This window comes from Euprymna scolopes, chromosome 22, assembly GCF_053919585.1.
Source record: "Euprymna scolopes isolate OS-2025 chromosome 22, ASM5391958v1, whole genome shotgun sequence".
NCBI classification, from domain to species: Eukaryota; Metazoa; Mollusca; class Cephalopoda; order Sepiida; family Sepiolidae; genus Euprymna; species Euprymna scolopes.
This window is the reverse complement of record NC_136503.1, coordinates 6,421,588-6,447,674: the sequence shown is the minus strand read 5'-3', so window position 1 is coordinate 6,447,674 and position 26,087 is coordinate 6,421,588. Positions and strand designations below refer to the sequence as shown.

Here is a 26,087-nt window from a genome sequence, read left to right as displayed (position 1 = left end):
AGCCCGCAAGCTGGGGCCTTACCATCGAATGTAGTTTAAGGTCATATCCAGGACCTCACCATCTATGGTAGCACATCAAAAGCCGTAAACAACCAAGTTCTCTCTGATTCTCTCTCCTCTGATCTTGAGCATATGGTACAATGGTGGAAAAAAGTGGCTGCTTACTTTTAATGCATCTAAAACAAAGCTTTTATCTTTCTAATGTTCTGATCCCCATCAACTGAAATGAATGGCTCTCGCCTTGGGGAGGCTCTATGTTTTGACAAGCTTCTGAGCTTAATCTTTACTCCTGATTTAAAATTGAATACGTGTATTAAATATGTTGCCAAGGTCGCTGGAAAAATGATGGGATCCTTCTATCGATCTTGTAGATATCTACCGGTTGATGCAATTCTCTACCTATATAAGAGCCAGGTACATCCAAGGATGGAGTATTGCTGTCACATCTGGACAGAAGCTGCTACAAAGGACTTATCCTGCCTTGATAGAGTTCAGAATAGACTTTGTAACCTAGTGGGGGCATGCCCTTTTCTCTTCCATGCAACCTCTTTCTCTCAGAAGAAATGTTGCAAGCATGTCTCTGCTTTATCGTTACTTACATGGCAAGTGCTCGTCTGACCTCCTCTGGTCAGACTCACAAAAAACTCTCATCTAGCTGAAACCACTATCAATAATTTACCCCACTCTTTTTTTATCTGTGCCTAAACCTAAACATAGATTTCATGAACAAAGCTTCTTTTTTAGAAGAACTGTTCTGTTTTCCTGCTTTTCAACTGATAACAAACAATATGATCGTCTTCAAGTCAAATGGGAACAAATTCTTGAGTCATCCCTTTAAGTAATTCAATTTACCAAATTTCTACTACTAACGATTGCTACAATATTTTCCTATTGACTACTGTACACTAATTAACCCTTAAACTCTTATCTTTGAGTGCACTCTGGACTTTGAAAAGTGGTGACTTCTTTGTAAAAAAAAGTCATTACTGAGTGAAAAACGTTTTTTCAACTTTTACTTTTTTAATAAAGCAAGCAAAGAAAATTATTTTAACAATAAAAGTTTAATAGAATATATTCTTTTTATGGAATGAAGACTGTTTAAAAAAAAAAAAACATCTGAAGAATTTTGAATGTTTATAATTTCAAATTTCAACATAATTTTGGTGCATATTTAGAATTACACTTATTTAAAACAGTAAAGAGAAAGATCTTTCTGATGTATGTACTCGTCACAGAACAAAGATGTCATATTCCAAAAATCATATGGGTTTGGCCAGTGACTTTTCTAATTGGCTAATAAACAAAAATATTTAGTTGCCAAAGGTCAACTAAAGATAAATTTGTCCGTAAAGCCCTGAGGGGACAGCTTGAAGAGAGAATATTTGTATGAAGCATTTATTTTTATCCCTACCATTTTGGCCGTGTAACTGATCTCGTCAAATGCATGCTAGATCTCTGCATATAACTTGCTACGGATTGCAACATTATCGGCAAAACAAAAATCAGTGATGAAGCAGTGGCTAGCTCTAACACCAGTAAAACTAACCAAGTTTTTTTAGGATCTAGATGATGTAGTTGAACAGGATAGGGGAGTACACATTCTTAGTGAATACCGATTTGAACAATGAAGAAGTCAGATTCTTCCTTGTAACATCTCACTTGTTCAGCTGTATGCTTAGTACAAACTTGATGAGCTTAGAAAGTTTGGCCATGAAGCTATCGTGACACATGATGCTCCAAAAGCTTTTGCAATCCAAGTCAAAAGCGACGATGAAAACAACACATGTGACAGTAGATTGCTGATAGACCTATCGCTGTTCAAGTATTCACCTGAAGGAGAAAATTTGATCTATGCATCTTCTACTCCTATGGAAGCCAACTTGTTCGATCGAGTTCTGCAGTTCTGGACACAACACAGTAGGATAACTGAGAAAATTTTAGAAGCTACAGTGCATAAATGATAAATACAAAGGATTTAAACTCTGCATAGCGGATTACATAGTCTGAAACAGTATCAATTACACCAATCACTTGCGCCCTTTCCTTTCATTTTATAAACTAGGAAATAAAATTTCACACACCTTTCAAGTTTGGTAAAATAGCTTCTTTTTCTTTGCGTTAGTTGAAATCAGCAAGAATGGATTTTTATTACCATTTGGCTCGAGTACCGGTTTGGTTTGACTGAAGAGCATTTTTATGGCGATCATTGTGCAGAGTGTCCATCCATCTTATTGATCTACCTCTTGATCACTTCCCAGCAACTACCACATTTCAAAGAGATTCACAATGGTACTTAGCAGACATCCAAACCATCTGACACCCATTCTCTCATTCTGGCTTGATTGGCGTGATGCTGTAGTGCTTTCAAATATAGCCATTACAGATGCAATCAAGCAGTGTAACTTCAGCAAAAGGTTTCAGTTTCTATAATGGTGAATCTTCACTTGTCAAAAATTACTCCAAGCCGTAGAAAATGACAGATTCCACAAAAATCTGGTAGATCTTAGATATTTCTGAGAGCCAAGATACTTGAAGACAGGCATTTGTGAGAAATCCTATTTGTCAACTTGGATGGTGCCATGTTAGACTTTATTGATGGTCAAGTTTGGTAAAATATAAGAGGAAAACTATATTCTTAGACATTCCATTAAAATAACCAATCATCATTCATATATTCAAGGTTTTAAAGTCAGAACTGAATTTGTAGAAAATTCATTGTTCAAAAAAAAGGAAAAAATCCACATAAAACTCATTTTTATTTAGTTTGTTTTTTGTTTTAATTGTGTTTAGAATTCATTAAAAGTTTAAAGTTTGCAAAGTTTTCTAATAAGTCTTATCTTTGGTTCTAAAGTTTTAAGATAATGATTGATTATTTGTATTATTTAGATTCTTTGAATTACTGTTCCCATCTGGAGTGTTATTTAAACCTTCAAACATCAGAAAAGCGTAACTTACAACTGACCAGCATCCGTGGCTCAGTAGATAGAGTAAGAATCCAAATATGAAGTCCTTTATAAAAATAAAGACACTAGCACTTCATTCAAAGATTAATGTTATCTTAAGAGGTTTCTTTCTAGATTGTCATACTATGGTTTGATAACTTAGGAAAGAAAGAGAGGATTCATATTTTTTAAGGATATTAATGCAACTGACAAACTTATGTAATTATTAAAAAAAAAAAAAAAAATCCTCTTTTGTAACAAAGGAAATAATTTATAAAAAGGTAACCGTGTTAACTACATCAACATAAACAAGGGGAATGGTATATTTGCTTGGATGCTCTACAGATGCCTTAGACGATTTCATGAAATAAATGAAAAATTAAAATTTCTTACAACTGGAAATTTCTATCCTTTCTTTAACAAAATAACGTTTGATGGAAAAATAATCTGAAATGATTTAAAAAACAACTTCAAATAATTTCACAAATTATCAAACGACAAATTAAGAAGAATGGATAGTCTTTAGGTGCAGGTTTTTTGGGGTTTTTTTTTTTCTTTTTACTTTTGTTCAATCCCAAACAAAAGTATAATCTTGTTGAAATGTAATAGGCTACTGTGATACATGTCAGTTTTTTTTTTGTTTTTTTTTTTTAGGAGAGGAATTGGATTGGAGCGCAAAATATTTGTTCAGATTACATTTAAATTCTGCATGTTAATACGGCTGGGGAAACATAGGAAATTCTAAAGAAGGAAGCTATTAGAGTCGGGAATTTTTCTGCATCTAGAGACCTTTACAGTGAAGGAGGGCATAAAAGTACAGCAAGTTCATTGGAACACATTTCGTAGAAGTACTTGCAGAACAAACACAGGGACACAACAGGAACTCAGATTTAGCAGACTGTGTGGGACCTATTAAGTTAGAAATTCTGTTTTGTATCCTGCCCAAGAGGGAGGGGATGGTGCACCAACGTAGACGTGATAAGAATATTCTATGCATAGAAAAATGGGGACTTTATAAAGATATAGGATATTGGCACATTTAGAAATTAAGATGTTATTTCTAACTCAAGTGTAGTCAACAATGCAGGAATGATTTTGTGGCATGCAAACATCAAGGCTGTGAAGTCACAAGCTCAAACATTCCATTCAGAGTTATGAAATATTTAAAGGTTCAACTTTGATCCAAGAAATCTTGTAGTAAGAATTTATATAAAATTTATATATGATTGATTTTATACTAAACAAGATGAGCATGCGGGGTTATCTACCACAAGTAAAAAAAATTCACTTTCACTACGACTAATGTTTGTGCAAATTTTTTTTTTTTTTTAAATTCAAGGTGTGGTTATTGAGAAAAGTGCAAATAAACGAATGGACAAACAATTTGGGACATTTTTTTTACCCCTATAATGTTCCCTGGGAGAGGCAACCAGAGTTATCCCAGAAAATCCATTCTACCATAACCAATGTTTGTGCAAATTTAAAAAAAAATCCATTGTGTGGTTATTGAGAAAAGTGTGAACAAATAAACAGACGAATGGGAGTGAATTACTAGGTCGAATACCTTCTTTGTTGACCAAAAATAATTTTTTTTAAATCCTTGTGGCATCAGAAGTCGTCTAATAAAAATTTTTTTTCTTTTTTTTTTTACAGTTAGAGTTGATCAAATATTACCAATTCTACTATGCATGAATTTTCCGACTCCGCATTCTTGATGGGGAAACCTCCTCCTCACTAATTTCATTCAATTTATGCATGTCACAATGAAATTGTTTCAATTTGATGAGTGACCTATCAACCGACAAAAAACCTTTTTATTAAAAAAGAAAAAAATGCTTGGAATCTAAGTTGGATATAGATATTAGTGTTGAAATGATTAATCGGAATCAGGAATCAGAAAAATCAGGACTTTTGGGGGATATCGGAAAATATTTGTGCCTATTTTCCAATGCCAAAAACAATTCCTTTAATTTTTTTTTATTCCATTTTCACCTCAAACAAGGCACAATGCCACTTTGAAGTAGGGGCTACTATAAGGGACCTAAGTTGAAGGGATATTATGAAGGGAGATGAGTAGCAAGATAGCTGTTCACATTACATTTGAACTTCTGCATGTCAGTACAGTTGGGAAAGCAGAATCCCAGAAGGGAGTTCCACAGTCTAGCAGTTGTGGGGAAGAAACTATTAGAGTAGAAGGCTTTCTTACACCTACGGATCTCTGCTGTGTAGGGGTGGGACTTAGCTGCTTGTCGGGTATGTCGGAGATATCTACATCGAGGAGGTACAAGTGCTTGTAGTTCATCAGAGCATTTACCATTAAAATTTTATATTTGATTTAAGAAAAAAAATTTTCCACTACTGATAATAATAGAATAAATATTTGATTTAAAATTCCAGTAAAAGTAAAATCTTTAGATCACCTCACAAGTGTTCTTAAGTCTGAGAAAATATATGCACATTTAAGAATGTTTTTACAGTAATCGGGACAAAATAACACTTTCATACTTAAATATTTAGAGATTTATAAAGAATCGGAATCAGGAATTTAGTACGGAATCAGTAATTGTATTGAGAAAAGTATTAGAATCGTCCCATCACTAATACTTATAAATAATTTTTTTTTTTTTTTTCAGTTAAAATAAATGGATTTATGGTGATTTTGAATAATATCAGTCAAAAACTAAGCCAGTCAACAACATAAAATGAGAAAACATGTTTATGACAAGACTTTACGACTTGAAATTGTAGATGACATGTTTAATGAGATTTGATAATGCAGATTGCACACGGCCTTCAGATAACATTGCCACAAACTGAATAATTACCATTAAAAATATCATATGATGGCACAGATAACGTACATGATCTGCTGTTTAGTTTAAATAAAACTTAATATTTTTCTAAAAAATATACATTGCTAGACTTTTTGCTTGGTTTTAATGGCAAAAGTTATAGCCCATTGATTTAGAATAAATGCTTCATGTCAAATTGATGGTGGAAAATTTTTAAATTTTTTGCTTATTTTAACATTCAATACTAATCCCTATTAATCTATATTAACTGTGTATTGAACAGATACCATAATATTTAGTTCAATGTACCTTATAACAAAGGTCCATACAAAATTTCAACCAGAGTGACCCAGTAGTTTCAGGGAAAAATTGGAACAAATAATGAGAAATATAATCTAGATATTAAATCATCTTAAAACTGCTTTGAAGGCAGTCAGTCCTTAGTGATTTGATGACAACTTTATTGCTTGTTTACGGGATTTGTTTAACCTAGTCTTGCTTCGATCAGAAACGATACCTTATCCACATCTAAAAAATGACATTTTACTAAATGAAATTTGTGGACTATGGTCAAAATTGAAGAAAATATGCATTATAAAGGAGTCTCTGGCATCACACCAATTTTTCTAAGAGCTTACACCCGTACAGTGCTCCCAATTTCTATTTTCATCCAACTTCGGTGAATTTCAAAACGTGCATATTTTTATATAGCTACAATGTATCAAAAGTATTTGTAGCTCTAAGTTGCTTTTCATAGATTATTTCATTTGCCATCTTTCAATGCCGACGATCTTTGCAATAATCACCTCGGCTTTTCACAGAGGTTGCTAATTTTCCAAACATAAAATAATTGAATTCACAAAACTTAAATATACATGATACATTTTTATCATGTAATACTTTTTTTCATTTCTAGCATTCATTTTCTAACAACGAATAATTTCTCATCTCTATAATAATGCCCTTGTTCCTATGTTAATAGAATCGTTATTACCTGTTACTCCCTACTTGAAATTATGAACTCACATAAATGCAAAGATTAATTGGTTAAAGGAGTCATTATCCGATATCACAAGTTTTTTATAGTTTGTTTTGATTTATTTTCAAACCTTGTATCTCAAGGAAATAAATGTTTACCTTAAAAGCATCTATTTTTATTATGTTCCAATATAAAATATACTAATTATACCTTTGAGTTTCTTCTCAAATAGAACAAACGAGTATTTCTCAAATTCTGGCTTAAGCGAGAGCCATATTGAAAGATAATCCACCTGGACCCACATTAATTATGGCAACAGTAAGGCCAGTGCAAACCAAATAAAGTTAGATGAAGAACACCAGGATAAGGAGTTTTGAATGCGATAGAATTAACCACTTAGCTAGAGACTGTCGCACTGAGAACTAGTAGATGTTGCTACTGATGTGAAGGACCAGGCCACACTTCCTTGGATTTTCTGGGGAAAGGGTCAGGAGATGATAGATAGGTATACACCAGCTTCTTCCAAAGACAAAATATGAACTCGGTGCTGCCAACTATAAGAATAACACCAAGTAGGAAAGAGTTCATCACACTAGTTGATTTTGTGTGCTCTTGTATCATAGCAAGTAACAAGGTATGCCGATCGTGGTTAAAAGCAGATCATTTTTATCCTTTTAATAATTTAATTAAAAAAAAAATAATATCAGATTTGGACTATGCATGGAAGGAAGAACAATTTGATAAAAAAGTCAAAAATTTCTTTAGCATTTCATTCACTATAGTCTGCAACTTGTAAAAGACAACTTATAACACATCATTCAATAAATCCCAGACTTAGCATACATATGATGCTACTAATAAAAAATCCATATTAATTTTATAAAGTACTTCTAATGAAGATAACAAAATTTGAGTTGACAAATTAGAGTTATTTAAGAAAGCCAGCTTCAAATTTTTAAAACAAATGGAAAATCTAAATTTCATATGTTGATAAAATATTGCTTTCTAATAAGAAAAAATGTTCAAGCAAAGCAATGGCTTATTAATAAATATTAATCGGATCTGTCAAGAGGTGATACACTAATTTGAAATGTAGTCATGCAGACACAAATAGTGCTGAATGCTCAGATTGCCCAAGTTCGGCAGTTATCCAGAAAAACCCGTTTTGGCTGATTGTAAAATAGAAATTTTCTGAGATAATAGAGGATTTGAACATATTAGAAGGCAGCATATTTACCATTTTGTCTGAAGATTTATCAGTGAAAAAACTGTTTTCAAAGTGTATGTCGCATTTGTTCACATTTGTTCAGAATGTTGTGTTTGCAAGTGCAATAAAAAATTTTAGCGTTAGATAGTATTGTACTTGTACCCCTCATATTAATTACTCACACCCCTTTCTATTGTTCCAGAGTGTAACCAGCAGCGCATTCTTAGGAGCCAGAAGGAATTAGTAACCTGAAGATCGTCGAGTCCCGCCTATCAAGACTATTAGACCTACTGCTCAGTAGAGGCCTGCACTTTCACTCGCCTACTAGTTCCTTTCCCCTGTCTGCTCATAGGAAGGTGTGTCTACTCATCTATGCGCTGCTGGTTACACTTGACAAGCAACACTGTTTAAAGTCTCCATCCTTTGACAAGCATCTAGGACTAACGTTCACTCCAGACAGTTAACACATTGCGGTTTCCTTGTAAAAGCAAATCCGTGAAAAAGGACGCCATGACTCATGGAAGAGCCAGCAGATAGAGAAAGAAAATCAGTGAAATTTCTCGAATCTCGCGAGAACTAAGACAAGGTCACATGCCTTCTGAGATCTTAAAACCGGACTCTTTTTTTGAAGATTGCACAGCGTATGCATTTTCCATGGCCAAGCGGATGCAACCCTTCCGTCATCTGCTGAAGCCATCAAATAAGTTCCAGTGGACAACAGAACTCGATGATATCTTCGAAGAATCCAAAACCAAGATTGTTGAAGAGATTAAGGAAGGAGTCCGCCTCTTTCAACCATCCCGTCCTACCTGTCTTATCACTGATTGGTCTGTCACTGGCATCGGGTACTTGATGATGCAAAAATACTGCGACTGCACCGGTAGAATTCCACTAAGCTGTAAGGAAGGGTGGAAGCTCTGCTTGGTAGGAAGCAGATTCACACATGCTGCTGAGTCACGTTATGCACCCATCGAGGGAGAGGCCCTTGCAGTTGTCCATGCCCTGCATCAAACTCGTTATTACACGCAGGAATGTCAGGATCTGACGGTGGCTACCGACCACAAGCCACTGGTTGGGCTCCTGAATGACCGTTCCCTCACTGAGATTAACAATCGCCGCCTGCTCAACCTAAAAGAGAAGACTCTTGCCTATAGGTTCAAGATCATCCACATTTCTGGAAAACGTAACCTTGGTGCTGACGCGGCATCACACTACCCACCCCGTAGCACCCCAATCACTAACTACAAACCAGAAGAGCCAGTGAATATCGGAGAAGATGCCTCCACTTTAGCATTAATGTCCAGCACACTGTACGGCGTAACTAATGTTGTCACATGGACCATGCTGCAGGAAGCTACATCCTCTGACCCGGACCTCCAGGAGCTACAGCAGTTCATCCGTGAAGGCTTTCCATCAGACTGCAGACAGATGAAAGCCGCATTGCGCCCTTACCATCGCATCTCTAGTAGCTTGTACAACATAGACGGTGTGGTATTGACAGGCAACCGTGTCATCGTTCCTACAGCACTGCGCTCACAGATTCTGGAGGCTTTGCATGCAGCCCACCAAGGAGTCAGTGTCATGTGCGCCCGGGCAACAGACTGTCTGTTGGCCAAACATCAGCACTGACATCCAGCGCATCAGGGACCAGTGCGCTAGCTGCCATAGGATTGCAAAGTCGAATGCCATGCAGCCACCATCTGATTTGGTGCCCCCCGAGTATCCTTTCCAGAAGATCGCCTGCGACTATTTTCCACACAACAATCACGATTACATAGTAGTCGTTGACAGGTACTCCAATTGGCCAATGGCGTTTAGAGCAGAAAATGGTGCAGATGGTCTTGTCAGGCGCCTCAGGGAAGTGTTTGTGACTTTTGGAGTACCTGAAGAGTTAACCTCAGATGGAGGGCCCCAGTTCACAGCTGGAAAGACGCAGGAATTCCTTCGCTCATGGGGTGTACACCACCGTCTTACCTCAGTCGCCAACCCTCACGCCAACTGCAGAGCTGAGATAGGTGTAAAGACTGTCAAGCACATGCTGATGGACAATACATCTGCAAGTGGGTCTATTGATGTAGACAAGTTCCAGCACGCCATGCTCATCTATCGGAACTCAATCGACCCGGAGACTAAGGCATCTCCGGCTCTCATAGTCTTCGGAAGACCTATCCGTGACCCTATCCCCATCCCCATGGGTCGGTACTGCCCTCATCCGACATGGACAGAGACCCTTATCAACAGAGAAAACGCTCTTGCAAAGCGACACTCCCGAGAGCATGAGAAATGGAGGGAACACACTCGATCCTTGCTTCCTCTTCGTATCGGGGATCATGTCTACTTACAGAACCTGATAGGCAATCATCCAAAGCGCTAGGAAAGGACAGGCATCATCGTAGAGGTCAGGCAGTTCCACCAATATGTGGTGAAGATAGATGGCTCTGGGAGACTAACTCTGCGAAACCGCCAGCATCTTCGTAAGTTCACCCCCTTTAAAGCAGCCTCACATGAAGATATCATTGAGTCCCTCAGCCCCATCATCAGGGATGCGGTCATCCACTCAAACAGATTAGGAAAACCTACCATTAACGTTCCAGCAAGGAACCCTGAATCAGCATCAGGTGAGGAAGATAAGTGCCTTGGCGCGCCCGCAAGCCCTGGCCCATCGCCTGAGAGAGCCGTAGACACAGCCACACCGACAGCTGGAGACTCTGCACATACAGCAGAGTCAACACATATTGGTCTTCCTATGCAGAATGTAGACGCCATGCAAACGACCTCTCCACAGCTTCATATACCTGCCATACACACAACCCCCAAGAAGCCTCCCATGGCTTTACGCCGACTGGCATCGCACAATGCCCCCGGTATCGCTGAGACTCAACCAGGCAACAGGTCGCGCAGCCGGCGCTCCCAGCACTAGTAAAATTCACTGATACCTGTACAGTGTAAATAGTTGAAACAGATTTTCTTCAGAATTTTTTGTCATGCCCGCAAAAAACTTGCCGTGGGTGAGAGAGATAGATAGTATTGTACTTGTACCCCTCATATTAATTACTCACACCCTTTTCTATTGTTCCAGAGTGTAACCAGCAGCGCATTCTTTTCCACGTCATGTTCCCAAATTTCATATCAACTTGGGGGGAGCGGGATATCTGTTGGACCAAATGAAACTGTGGTCATCTTGTAAATATTCTACATAATAATACATATATTGGAATGGGACATACCATTTTGTTAAAGCTTAAGTGGAATCTAGTCATCAGTTAACATCAGAAATTTGGTCGTCGCTACTCATGTTGTGGAAAAGAAAGCAGCGCATTCTTAGGAGCCAGAAGGAATTGGTAACCCAAAGATCGTCGAGTCCCTCCTCTCAAGACTATTAGACCTACTGCTCAGTAGAGGCCTGCACCTTCACTCGCCTACTAGTTCCTTTCCCCTGTCTGCTCATAGGAAGGTGTGTCTACTCATCTAAGCGTTAACACATAAAAATGGATGAAACATAAGTTTACAAATTTACTTTGTAATCAAATTAACAGGCAGCTAAGCAGACAGCAGCAGGAGAAATTTGTTCGAAACAAAGGTGCAAACATCAGTAGGCAAGGTTTTGCCTTCAATATTTTGGGATGTGCAAAGTATTTTCATTGATTACCTTGAGACAGAACAAACTATCATTAGCAATTATTATATAGCATTATTAGTGCATTTGAAGGAAGAAATCATTCAAAAATGGCCACAAATAAAGAAAAAAAGTGCTCTTTCACGAAGACAATGCACCATGTCATAATTTGATTGCAAAACTATATAAATTGCACTTCAAACTGCTTTCGCACTCACCCTATTCTCCTGATCTGACTCCCACTGACTACTGGCTATTTGAAAACCTCAAAACAAGGAAAAAGATTTGGCTCCAATGAAGAAGTATTATTAGAAACTGAGGTGTATTCTGAGGCCAAAGACAAAATTGTTGAAGTGTTAGAATCACTATCACTTTATGTTGATGAATAAAGTCAAATTTTGTCCAAAAAGTTTGTTTTTTTTGGTTAGGCTCGAGACTTATCGAGTGCTGTGTTATTAAGTCCACCACATTGACATATTTGGATTTTTAAGATTTTTTTTATATACAGAGACACTCAATATCATGCACACCAAATTTGAAAACTATTTTTTACATAAAAATAAATTGCCTGTTACCAAAAAGAGTAATCTTTTTTTAATTATATTTTCACCTCAAACAAGGCACAGTGCCACTTTGGTGTAGGGCGCAGGGACATAAGTTGCAGAGATACTATGTAGGGAGTTGAGCAACTAGATGTCAATTCACATTACACTTGAACTTCTGCATGTCAATACAGTTGGGGAAGCAGGAATCCGGAAACGAATTCCAAAGTTTAGCAGTTCTAGGGAAGAAACTATTAGAGTAGAAGGCTTTCTTACATCTAGGGATCTCTACTATGTAGGAGTGGGACTTTGCTGTTTGTCAGGTTTGTCGGGGGTATTTATGAGGGGTTACAAGGGCTTGTAGTTCGGAGCATCCCCTATTAAAATACTTGTAAAACAGGCAGAGAGATCTAATTTCAATTAGTCAAAATAAAAATTTAAAATATTAATAACGAGAAAAATTTGTACATTTAAAAAAAAAGAAAATTTGATTTTGTTTATAAATTTAAAAACAAAATGAAATATTACAAGTTGAACATGAAAGGAATTTCACTATTTACCCATTAAACTGGTTTGCGATAAAAATGTTCATGTTTGTGATAATGACATATTATTTATTTAGAGATAATTTTAAATAGGTTTTATTCTCATTTTACTTTATAAAAAAAGTAGAAATATTTTATTAAAAGTTAAAACAAAACTTCTCTTCAAGTAGAGTTGATGAACAAAAAAAAAACAAAAAAAAAAAATTTGAGAAATCTTGACAAATATATGTCATATTTGATAGAATATTTATAAACACAGCTCAATTTGAGCTGGCTTTTGTGTTTTAATAAACAAACATGTTTAAACTATGAATGTCATACGAGGGGTTTTCAAGCATTTATAGATATTTCAATTATCAGGTTATTTTAAAGTTTCATACATATTGAGATCCTTATCAACTGACTGCTTTTTTGTTTATACATGGTAAAGCAATCACTTCATTTTATATGAAGTCATGATAAGTACTTCTTTTATACAATATTAGCTTAGAAAAGAGTCACTGATGTTGATGTAGAAGCGACTACAATCTTGTTTACATTTGCAGAAATATTTATGATTCAATTGAACAGTCATTGCAGCATGACAACACGATTTGCCCGTAACACAAAGATGATCCTTTTATTTTCTTTCCATATGAATAAATTTATAATTATATGTATGTGCGTGTATTTCTTATGGCAATCTAATTTTGATAATTACACATTTTGATTTATTACCAGTAACCAAATATTTGATTTTATTTAAGAAAAATGCACTCCTTGCTTTCACTCACACACAAGACCGACAACACACAGCCAGATTCCCCACCGCTCTCTGCATTTGTCACTCACAAGTTCAATCTGAATGGAAAAACAATTTGATATCAAATTCAAGTAAATAACATAGGATTAGGATTAAAAACTGTCATGAATCAATCCAAAACCATGTATGCAAAACTGAATATAATGAAATTGTTCGGATTCCGTTGGATGCCATATAATAATGCCAATGTTTTTTTTTGTTTGCTCACATTGACCCCAAACAAGGCAAATTGTTTGGTACTGATTGGATCAAATACTTGATTTCGATTGGTTCTCTATATTGGAATTTAACCAATCAGAAACATTTTTGTAGTGAAGCCCCTGTCCAGAAATCTAATTTAAGGAATCTTATCCACCCACTTCAGGCAGTGAGCTACAAAGAAGGCAAAGTTGCCTAACAAAACATCATCACTTTTAAGTACAAACTTCTTTCGTGGTATGCAAACAAAACTTGCATTTAACTTTTGGCTATTGGAATCAGCATGTGGACTTAACTTACAAGATACAATATTTCAACAGACGAACTTACTACCAACAAGAATATAAACTATGCTGATCTCTCCAACTTTCTATTCTAACCTACATTCATGTGATTGTAATATCCTCTGCCTTGTTAAAGAGCTACTATGAATTAGGGGCTGTGCATACAAGGTCATCCTAAGTAGAAAGTTGATAAAGAGATGTCTGTTTACATTACATTTAAATTTCTGCATGTTAATATAGTCAAGGAAGCAGGAGACAGGGAGGGAATTCTACAATCTAGCAGTTCAAGGAAAGAAAGTTTTAGAGTAGAAGGCTCTCTGGCATCGGTAGGAACTGTGAAGGTGTGAGATTTTGCTGCTTGTCAGATTAGACGGGAGTATTTACATTAAGAGGTCATTAGTCCTATGAATTCATGAGAGCACATTTCATTAAAGTACTTGCAAAACAAGCGCAGGGGTGCAACCTCCCTCACACTGTACGGCCCAGTATTGATCAAATCGATAGAAATAAAGACATTAGCTGAAATAAATTTTGGTAAATTGATAATCGTTAACTCCCTCAAGGTACACCTGGTATTTCCCCAGAATCAATGCAGATTCCTGAGCACTCCTGCTCCAAGCCCTAAACCTATTATCAACATTTCTATTCATTCTTTTTAATTTCCATAATTTTCAAGTCATAAATAAAACTTGAAATCAAAACATGTCTTTTTTATAAATGGCAAACAAAGAATCTTTGATTAAAACAAAATATACTTTTGTTTTTAATCGAAATTACTACAGACAAGGCTGAACAAAATTTAAAAGTGATTATTGCAAAAACAAGAGATGCCTATTGACATTCAAAAGACCAAGATTAAAAATAGGGAGAAAACAGTCAGCAGGAAAAGAGTTTCACAATCTTGTAGTTCTTGGAAAAAAGCTACTGAAATAGGAAGGTGTATTACAATGAGATATCAAAACAGTGAATTGATGAAAACCACTAGATCAACAAGTCAAACGAGCTGGAACAAAGGAAGCCGAGAATAGATCAGACAATTTTGAAGAACACATGCCATGATAGTATTCATAGAAAAGACTGAAACTAGCAACATCACATCTGTAAGCAACATCACATCTGTAAGCAACATCACATCTGTAAGAGAAAGGTTACAGTGAAAAAGACAGAGTGAGGGGAGGGCAATCAAATTACAGATATGTTTCTGTAATTTATCAAGAACCCTCAAATTGGACACATTCACAAACCGAAATATGACAGCAGTCCTCCATGCATTGTCTGATAGTAGATTTGCAGAGATAGAGAATAACTTCAGGTGTGAGAAAATGTTTAGAACGATAAAAAGAACCAATTCTACAAGAAGCAGAAAGAGCAATGGATTTAATATATGGACAAGAAAAATTTGATGAGAAAGAAAGAGCAAACAGTTTAAGAGTCGATTTTATCTCAAGAGCAGAGGCATCCATGAGAATCTCAGGAAGAAAAAGGACATGCCTACAATTAAAAAGAAATACAAGTTGAGTCTTAACAGGATTAAACGAAACAAGCCATTTCGTACCCCAATCTACAACTGAACCAACTGAACTTCTAAATTAGCTGCATATTTTAACTGATCTGAGGGAGATAGACAAGAAGCAACACGAGAATAAAGAGTGGCATCATCAGCATAGATATTTTTTTTTATAATATTCTTTGGAAGATCATTGATACAGAGGAGAAACAGTATTGGGTCTAGAATCGAGTCCTGAGGAACACCAACATTGATAGGAAAAGAGAAGACCTAATGATGTCAAGAACCTAACTATCAATACCATAAGCCTGAAGTTTATGTAGAAGACCAGAAAGCAACATTGTTGAATACTTCAAAATGTTGAGTACTCTATCCTCACCTGAATTATCCATAAACCGACAGATCCACTCAGAACAGTTAAAAGCTCGGCAGTTGAATGAAAACCACACTGAACATCACTAAAGAGTCCCAAATTTTCCAACAAAAAAATAAATAAATCAACAAGCTGGTCATCAATTAACCTTTAAAAAAAACTTTGCTAATATAAGAGAGATGAGATTAACCGGATGATACTTAATTTGGTCAAACTGATCACCAGTATTTTTAAAGATGGACAACAGAGAACCGCTTGTTCAGGAGCACAAGGTCCGAGAACAACAGGAATTGAATCAGGACCAGAAGTGTTAGACTGTCAAAATCAAAAAGAACCCTAGCAACCATCTTTGGAATGATGGTTATAGATTCAAAAGACTTCAGTTTTCAAAATAAAATCAAGAACATCATCAGAATGATCGAAAGAAGGATTGTCAGAAAAAAGATGAGCAAAGAGATCAGTCTTATCCTTAGACGATGTAAAAATCTGAAGATGAATAACATACTTGCCATTGTTAACAACATCATTATAGATTCTCCAACTATGTTGGATAACAGTTTCAAAATAGATATGATTATACGGGTGTATTTCCATAAATAGACAGAAACTATACATTCAGAACTAAATTATTAAACATTTTGGGATGTGATTTTTTTTTTTATTCTGCTTCTACATGGCGAAGTTATTTGAGAAATGATATTGGATAATCTCTCAGAACAATCACAAAGGACCAGTTCCTTAAAAAGGCACTAGTTGTTCAGTCTGATGGCTAAACCAAGTCATACTAATATTTTTATCTAGGTAAGTACATTATATTTACTAAGAAAAATATACTCCTTATCACCCTGCTAAATATTTTTGTTAGTATGTATGTATGTATATATATATAAGTGAGAATGCGTGTGTACGTGAGGACACTTCTCAACCTATATACTCAACAAATTTCTGATCTACAGACTTGAAATTTGGTATATAGTGTATTCAGACATGTGAAAAACTTAATCGGTTTTTATCCAGGAAAAAGGGCTGCTAAAGGGTCAAAATTGAAAAATTGGTACTTTGAGTCATCAGATTTTTATGTTTGTCAACTGTTTCATGAATGCGAATTGTTTACATTATGTTTAGAATAAGTAGGTTTGAAAACACTTTTTAAACATCGGGTCAAGCTGGTCTAATGATTATCGTATTTGACTCATTGTCTTTACGTTTGGGTTTTGATCTCAGCTGGAGTATTTTTTTCTTTTACTTACAAGAAGTGAACTGTTTAGAAAAACCATAATACTCACTCACACACATCTTTTTTTTTTTTTTTTACATAGGCATCACCACATTATCAAGGCCCAGAGGCCACTCAAGATAAGGGTTAAAGGGTGTACAGTAGAAATTGGACAATATAGTAATCATTAGTAATGAAAATTTGGTAAATTTGATAACTTATATGGAACGGCTCATCAAGAACTTATTTACTTTAGACTTGAACACAACCATATTGTAGTCAGCCGGAAAGCAGGAAAACGGAAGACAATTCCACAGGCATGCAGTTCTAAGAAAGAAGCTTTGTTCATGGAATCTACATTTAGGTTTAGGCACAGATAAAGAGTGGGGGGAATTATTGATAGTGTTTACAGCTAGACGATTGTTTCTTGTGAAAGTTTCTGTAAGAATTAAAATATAATATTTATGCATATTTTATGACCGGGCAAAACCGAGCATATATATATATTTAGTAGAAATGGTAATTAATAAAAACCTGAAGAAAGTGCTCAATACTGTTGTAGAGCAAATATGCATTTTTTTTTTATTACCATATTTTTCTGTTTAGTTACATTATTGTTTCAGCTACGCGGCCGTTTTTTGACCGTCATGTAGCCTCCTCAGACTTCTATACCATAAACGAACACTTCTGTAAAAGTCTGAGGAGGCTACATGACCGTCAAAAAACGGTCGCGTAGCTGAAACAATAATGTAAACAGAAAAATATGGTAATAAAAAATAAAACGTAGATATATATATATATATATGGACAACTGATTGTGACAATTTCTTGTTGACATACTACCCCCTCCCACCAAAAAAAAAAAAAATAGCAAGGAAGTTATGCTTGGGAAGAGGATCACATGACAGAACAGATACTACTAGTCTCCTGAAAAGATTTTCGACTTCAGACAGAAATACAAGAACATTGCCTTAAAAAAAAAAAAGTAATGATGTAGTTTCAGCTTCAGACAAATACAGAGTCTCCATTAGTAATAGATTTTCAATATTGTTAATAAACTTTATATCTAATAACTAATTATTTTCATAAATTGTCTTCGAGAAAAAATGTTTGACATATCAAAACCCCTTTTCAACTCGTTTAATACTCAAATAAGATATAATGGAACAGATTAATTATACACGATTCAAAGCCGTGAAGGGGCGAAGGGCTGTTCATATTTTTACAAATGGTATCAATATTGGTGCAAAATAAAATAGGGTTTGACTTTGGCGTCCACTTGATTCCAGTCTAGATTACAGAGCCATTAAATCATAAATTTAACCCCTTCCCAAATAAACGAACCAGAAGTGAACACCAATTGAAAAAAAAAAATCACGTAAACATAATTTCAAGTGTTTTTCCGTTTTTAAAATAAGTTTCAATTTGCTTTGCGAATAACATTAATATTTGTGGTACAAAAACAATTATACCTGTCATCATACGAGATAACATTTCAATACATGTCTAACATAAAGCAGCTTATTCTGACTGTTCTTATTCTCAGAAGACTTTGAAATGAAAAATGAAAATGTAAAAAAAAAAAAAAAAAATTTCAAACAGGAAGTATTTTTCTTTTAGTTTCTGTATAAAAGCTAAAGTCTTCTTTTTAGCTTTTTTCAAATAAAATCTATTTTTAGAAGTGCAACTAAAAGCAGGGGGAGATAATCGAGATTTGGTTGCAGTTATGTCCCTTGGCATTTTGGTGTCAGTCGAGACGCGAGCCATCCAAGATATGTCAGTACGACTGACATCACATTCTCTCACACAACAACGACACATTCTTCTTTCTCCTTCGCCTTCTTAGTCAGCCTCTCACGATTGATGACATTTCAAAGGGGGCACACACATACACACTCCAATAAATAAATAACAGCCACTAAAAGTAGAGCAAATGACAAAGTGTCGCTTGTGTTTAAAAATGAACAAAATATCGGCATTAGACAATATAATGAAGGCGGGAGGGGGCAATGCTTAAAATTGTGGCGCGGTTGAAAAATACGATTTCTTTGACTTTGATGGCAAGAACCATAATATTTTCGTAGATAAATTTTATTTATAAAGAAAATTAGTTTCGAACTGACAGTTTAAAGGTTTACAAATCACATTCAAATTTCGCACAGCCACAAAATGACGACCATTTTGTATCTATTAATAATAGGGAAGTAAAATGGCCGTGAACACTGTTTACGTCGTAGCTTCCGACATTATTGACGCTGAGAACCAATTTGTCGGGTGATAAGCATTAAGAATTTGTATTATTAGAACAACTATTTTCTCCTTAATTTTTATATTAAGAACGTTTCAGCCGATGTAACCGACTTTCGCCAGGTGCATCTTTTCGAACAAGGGAAACAGAACATTCTAGTTGAACTTGGGAATCTTTATGACCCGATATTTACTTCTCCCCACGAGAGTAAAGTTAGACATGAGGTCGGTTTTTAATTTCGGGAGAATATCCATCTCCTTCAAAAGAGGGAATTCTGTATGGGAACCAAAGTTAAAATTGCCTCAGTCAAAAAATATTTCTCCTTTACTGGCCACATTATAGAAAGGATGCAGTATCAGAACAAATGGGATTTGCATGTCAAAATAGATGGAATTCACTCCAGGTTCCCTAGCAAGAAAAGATTATCTGAAGATCGGAAGTTACATCGGTCGAAACGTTGTGAATATAATAATAAAGATGAGAATGGTAATCCAAATAATATAAAGAATACATAATTTCTTTTACTCAATGTTGGAGGTGTTTAAAAATTAAGGTACTTCTATAGAATGTAAAACTTAATTTAGGTTAAAAACAATTTGGTTAATGGAAGCAATAAAATTAAATTTTCAATTTTTGAACCTCGCCATCATAGTATGAATGTTTAGTTGCTGGTTTTTGTTGTTTCTTTTTTTGGGGGGCAGGGCAAATTTAGTCTAGTGCGTGCGTGACGGACTTTAAATGAAAAATAGCGAAAGACTAATATACAAGAAAATATTAATTTTTTTTAATCAAAACGCAGGTGTAGACGAAGAAATAACCTACGGCAGAACGGCACACCCCATATCTTTGTCAAGAAATGAATGTTGACAGCGAAAAATAAAGTCTGTAAAACTGGTATTTTTTTTTAGATTAGGTCCACCTCCACAATTTTCTTTTAAATGACACCTTTAATTGTTTTCGGTTATGCTGAATACGAAAATCGCATTGAAAATTTGCAGAAATAATTAGTTATAGGGATATAAGAAGTTGTATTATGCATTGTATTCTTAGGCGGCCATCTTTTTTACGCGCGTGCAGTGTCAGTCATAGATGAGTAGATTTATTTATGGCGCGCGCACGCGCGTACAGAAGATGGCCGCCAAAGAATACAATGCATAATATAACTTTATATCTCGATAACTACTTATTTCTGCAAAATTTCAATGCGATTTTCGTATTCAGTATAGTCGAAAACCTATCGTAGTCGTCATTTAAGAGAAAATTGTGGAGGTGGTGGACCTAATCTGAAAATTTACCATTAAAATTTACCAAAAAAAAAATATATATAAAAATTAAAATATATTTATGTTCCATGAAAGTCTTGTAAATAACGAAACGTTATTAAAATGTTTCTTTTTCTCTCTTGTTTGCCACAGAATTGAAGTGAAAGCGTGTGCGGCTATTGTTTATATTTTTCAAACTGACATTTTCCATTTCTATTAACCTTATTATCTTGTGATTATTTTTCGGCATTCACGCATGAGAAGAGCAAAGAGAACAAGAAACGACGACATTAAAAAATCCATTTCCTTCTAGATAAAGTTTAAAAATAAAAACAATGGAAAAGAAATTTATATATATATATATATATATATATATATATATATATATATATATATATATATATTTATATATAAAGTACCAAGTAATGCAAGAATAACTGTATAAGACTAAAAGGACAAAATTCCATCGGACATCTATCGAGAACCTTTTTTTCTTTCTTTAATAGTGCTCTTCACTTCCTTGATTACATTCACTGTCAAGCTGACAAAGTTATGTGTGTGTGTGTTTTCATACAATACAGTGGTGTTGGTTGCCCCCAAAATAAATAACATTTTTCTGTAATCCACGAGAAAAAAAGAGAAACCATATTTGACTTTCGTCTAGAAACTTGAATTTTTGCTCGTTTCTTTTTTTTTAATTGACAGTTTAAAGGATTCAAAATACCTTATTTTTTTATTTTATAAGTGAGGGAAAATGTCCGGAGACTTAGCAATCTACGACATTCGTTAGTGATTTTGAAGCCTTTAAATTAGCAGATAAAAGTAGTTTCTAGTTCGAATTGAAGTTTATAGGTAAAGTATCACGGTTTATTTGTCCTAAGCTAAACAAAACAATGTTTTACAACGCAATAAATGCTTGAGCAGTAAAATCTAGACAATAGTTTTACAAGTTGAAATGTTAAAATAGAAGAGTACAAAAATAAGACTTTGAGGTGCAGGTGCACATTTGAATATTAATGTTTTCTTTAAGAACACGAATAATACTCAACATTTTTGTGCTTTTAAAAAACTACTTTTCGATCACCAGTTTAAATTTTCAAAATCACTTTTTTGGGAAAAAAAAAAAAAAAAAAAAAAAAAAACAGGTTTCCGATACTTTTTCATTAACACGATTTATAATTAAAGTCAAGTACTAAGGTACATTCGTTCACGAAGGAAAGAACATGCAATTTTGAAAGTGTTTCTGTCGTAACAAAGAGTAATATTATTTGAAAGCAAGGAAGATGTAATGTCAGCACGTGTCAGCGAATAAGTTGTTTATAAAAATGGTAAATGGGTGATCAATTTCCTTATTAAAATAGTTTTATTACTAAAAATAAGTTAATTAGTCTGACTAGATTATAGTATTTTACAAAACATTTTTGTGTGTATTATATATATATATATATATATATATATATATATATATATATTAATACACACAAAATTGATGGCGGAAAATTTCATACATTTCTAGTTTTGTTCTTTTCAAAACGAGTTTCTAAATAGTTGCTTCACAAAACATCTTGTCATACTTTTATCTCGAGTATGTCATTTATTATTCAAATTAACTAATAAAATTTGTATATAAAGCTGTCCTTTTAAAAATAGTTTTTTTTCTTGGCAAAATACAAAAAGATTAACCTAAATTATCCAAGCATGACTAAATTCAAATTACTATTTTCAAATTTCTGCAGAAAGATCTTACAATAACTGCAATAAAATTATGCCCATACAATTCCAATAATTAAACTACTCCATTTAAATGGAAAAAAAAAAACAAAAAAAACTTCCTACTTTAACACCAAGATCAATTGTAAAGCTGTAAATTGAACCAGTTATTTAATTGGACAGGTGAGGTGTGTGTTGTTTTCATTTTAAGAGAGTTCCGTCAGTGGTAAGTGAAGGGTTAACAAAGCGTCCTCCTGCGTCTCCCTCGTTAAGATGGCTTTCTAAATTTGCACAGGGGTGTTAAAATGCACAAGTGCCAAGAGTGGACTTTTTCAATTTTAACTTAAATATTAATAATTAAAAATTGTGCACTTACTGATCCGCGCTATTTTTTTAAATCGTATTTCCAAGTTTAAAGTTTTGTGTTTTTTCATTCAATTGTAAGGTTAAAGTATAGAATAGGTACAAAACATCCTCCCCATGTTAAGAATGGCTTTTTAAATAATAACGTCATTATTTCAGCACGGAGTACCTTTTTTAATAGGATTTTTCTTAATTCGATTTATTTCATTAAATATTCGATCAAAATAGTAACTAAATATTTTTAATACAGAGGTGGAAAGTAATTGAAACAATTTCTGTGGGAGTTAAATTTAATAGCAACTCTTTGGCTATCTCTGGTTCTAGTGCTTTGCTTCTACAGAATTTGAACCGAATCAAATTTTTGCCAAAAAATTTTAGGTTAGGGAAAAAAGTTCGGTTCAATAAATGAACTTATGTCAACTCAAAGAATCTCAATATAAATACAAATATATAAGAATAACGTTCTTTTAAATATTAAATTAGATAATTCCTTAATGTATTTTTTACTTTTTTCTTAATTATTATTTCTGAATTTATTCAGTTTATTCTAAAGCTGATTTACATTTTGAGCTATTTTTGTATATTTGTTAATCTGTCGCAAAGGCATAACTTTTTTTTAGAGAAAAAAAGAATTGTTTTTAAAACATTTGTCAATAATAAAGAAAAAAAAAAGGGGCTTACCTTTTGTAAGGAAGCCGTGAAAAGATTTTTCCACTTGGCTATGTTGGCATCACAGGTGAAATCGTAGGTGAGTTTTTCGTTGGCTGCACTGGCCGTCGAGAACATCACTGTTTATTTTCGTGTCCAAATTATTCGGGGTGGAAGGATAAGATTGGGGTGGACTCAATCTAGCATTTAAAAAAAATCAATTTATTTAAAAATAAAATAAAATAAATAAAATTAATCATTTCCTTCTCATCCTCCTCTTATTTCCCTCCGCCTCTCTTTTAACACCTTTTTGTTTAATCAGTGTTTATATGTTTAAATAATATTACTAAGGATTTTACGTTGTTTTGTGTATGTGTGTGCGTGTGTGTAAATAAATTGTTAGTAATATTTTGTATTAGATGCCTATAACAACAAACGAATCTGCTAATATTGTAGTTTAGCAGTTAATGAGTGACTGCCTGATTATTGTTTTTTTCGTAAGTAGTATTATTCCACAAATGAACTGGACCTCGTCAATCTATTTCTTTCCAGCAATCTTTTTAAGGTTATCTATTTTAAACAATAACCTTTATTATTTAAAATAATTATGATTTAATAATTATAATAATAGTTTTTATTTGAATATTCTATGCAAAAGAGACCAATTGTATGTTAAGTTTTTTTTTCATATGATATTGCAATGGAATCATTATTTTATGTATTTATCATATGCATGTCGGTATATTCAGTGTTATTGTTCACGACACTCGAATTTGTGTTCCACCTCCATCTGTCCAGGAAGTGCTAAAACCAACTTGTTGCTGATGGTGATGATGATTTAAGCTTATTGAGAAACAGTTTACAAGTGGTTGTAACTCAGGTTGGTGTTGGGATGTTAGTGACAACGATGATGATGATGATGATGAAAGTTGGAGGTACGATGATGGTATTGTTGTTGTTGAGGTGGTGGACAGTAATACAGCTCTGGCTAAATCTATTTCTTCCCAATGATAATTCTCTTCTGGATGTTTTGGTTTAAGATCTGAATTATTGCGTGCGTCAACAAAGGCCATCATCATCATCATGGTCGTCATCAACAACAACACGACAAACTGAGAGACAAACATTAACATACATGCAGAATGGTACACAAATATTGTCCCCTTTTTTTGTTGTTGTTAAAGTTAAGAGATGGTGACCCTTTATTCACTCTAAAAGTCTAAATAAGGCTAAGTTAAGAGTCTGTACGAAACACACTATTATATAGACAGTACTCTCAACTTAAGAGTGTTTAACTGTTTTACTATTAGTCATATGTCGATTCCCTAAAAGCTACCAAACTTAAAACTAGATAAAACCTACTTTTACAACAAAGAAAAAAAAAAAAAAAAAAAAAAAAAATCACTTTTGTTTAAATTCCAACTATGTTTTATAAAAAGTATATATTCACTATCTGTCCGGCCAAGTACTTAATCTAAAACATGTATTATCTCCAAACATTTTGCCCACCATAACTACAATGTGACTATCACTAAATTCGTTAATTTTTACATGTCTACTTAGTATTAACAACTCACTCACTACACATACGAAAAGATATTTTCTTATAAATAATTTAAATAAGGAAATTCTATTTATCAAACACGACACATCTGTGGTCGAGGTAGATTCAATTATAAATAATAGCAGAGTCAAAACTTACAGTGGACATATAGACTAGTCAGACTTTTTAACCGATTAGAACAGTTTTATTCTTTCTATAATAATACAAACGATGCAATTAAAGTTGAAAAAATGTATATAAAAAAAATGGTGATATAATAAAAGACAAAGCAACAGATCGTTGATTTAATATATACTAGGATGATTCTTTTGTTTTTCAGATTTTTCTTTCACCTAATTACTCGAATGTATGTCTATAGTTATGTCAAAGATATATGCCTTAGTTTGTTTTTCGCTGTAGACTAATTTTATTAGTTTTATATAAATTTATAGACATCTATTATTACCTAGATGGTTAATTATGACCATGTGTATGTTTTATTTGTAATTTTTTTTTTTTTTTTAGAAAACACATTCCGTGTTTTAAACATAATAAACTAGTTTACCTACAGCAAAAACGAGATTTTTTTCGCATTCAGATAGATTTATTTATTTATTTATTTTGTTTCAATTATTTTAGGTGTTAAAAGCCAGGATTTAATTTTGTTTGTTTAATTTTTTTTTTTTTTTTTTAGGTGTTATGCGTGTATTGCCCTTATTGTGTCATTGTATATGCAAATGGCAACTCAGGGTGTCGGTATTAGTATAGAGAAGCGAATGGGAGGTGACAGTCACAGGAGAGAGTAATGAGATGGTAGCAGCTCGAGGGGGGGGCACTATTTACTCGGGGCGATGATGATGACGGTAGTGGAGTTGGTGTTGTCGTTCATAATGGTGGCAGTGGTAGTCCTCCTTTGCTCGCCTCCAACGTCAGCATCGGGGGACCAAAATGTTTACTCCTGGCCCGATGCTGACGATACTCCTAGGGCCCGACAGCCGCTCTCGTCTCTTGATAAGGAGAAATGCATCCGATGGCTGAAGCTGTGGATTGTCGTGTCTTTGTAAACAAAACAGAAAAGTGGACCTATGATCGCCTGAATTTTTCTTACTTATTAATCGCCGTACGTGTGTGTTTGTCGCCTTTTTTTGTTTTTACTCTTTCTTTCTTTCTTGCCTTGGCAGCCGTAGTAGACGCTGTCGTGGATGAGTTGTCTGGCAAGGCAGCACAGTGTGCGCATGCGTCAACTACCGGAAGTCGATACAGTGCTTTACTTTCACCGTCACCATTTTCCCCCTCTCTCTTTGTACTTC

The 26,087-nt window shown here is 34.4% G+C and overlaps 1 protein-coding gene across 1 annotated transcript in view; it reads right to left on the bottom strand.

Annotated features, from left to right (window-relative positions):
- Positions 1-23,517, bottom strand: part of LOC145243868 (son of sevenless homolog 1-like) — a 239,794-nt gene extending 216,277 nt beyond the window's left edge. Inside the window, exon 1 of the mRNA XM_080106937.1 lies at positions 23,268-23,517. Coding sequence (XP_079963063.1) covers positions 23,268-23,372 — 105 coding nt within the window. The 5' untranslated portion in view covers positions 23,373-23,517. The remainder of the gene's footprint in view (positions 1-23,267) is intronic.
- Positions 23,518-26,087: the final 2,570 nt, after the last annotated feature.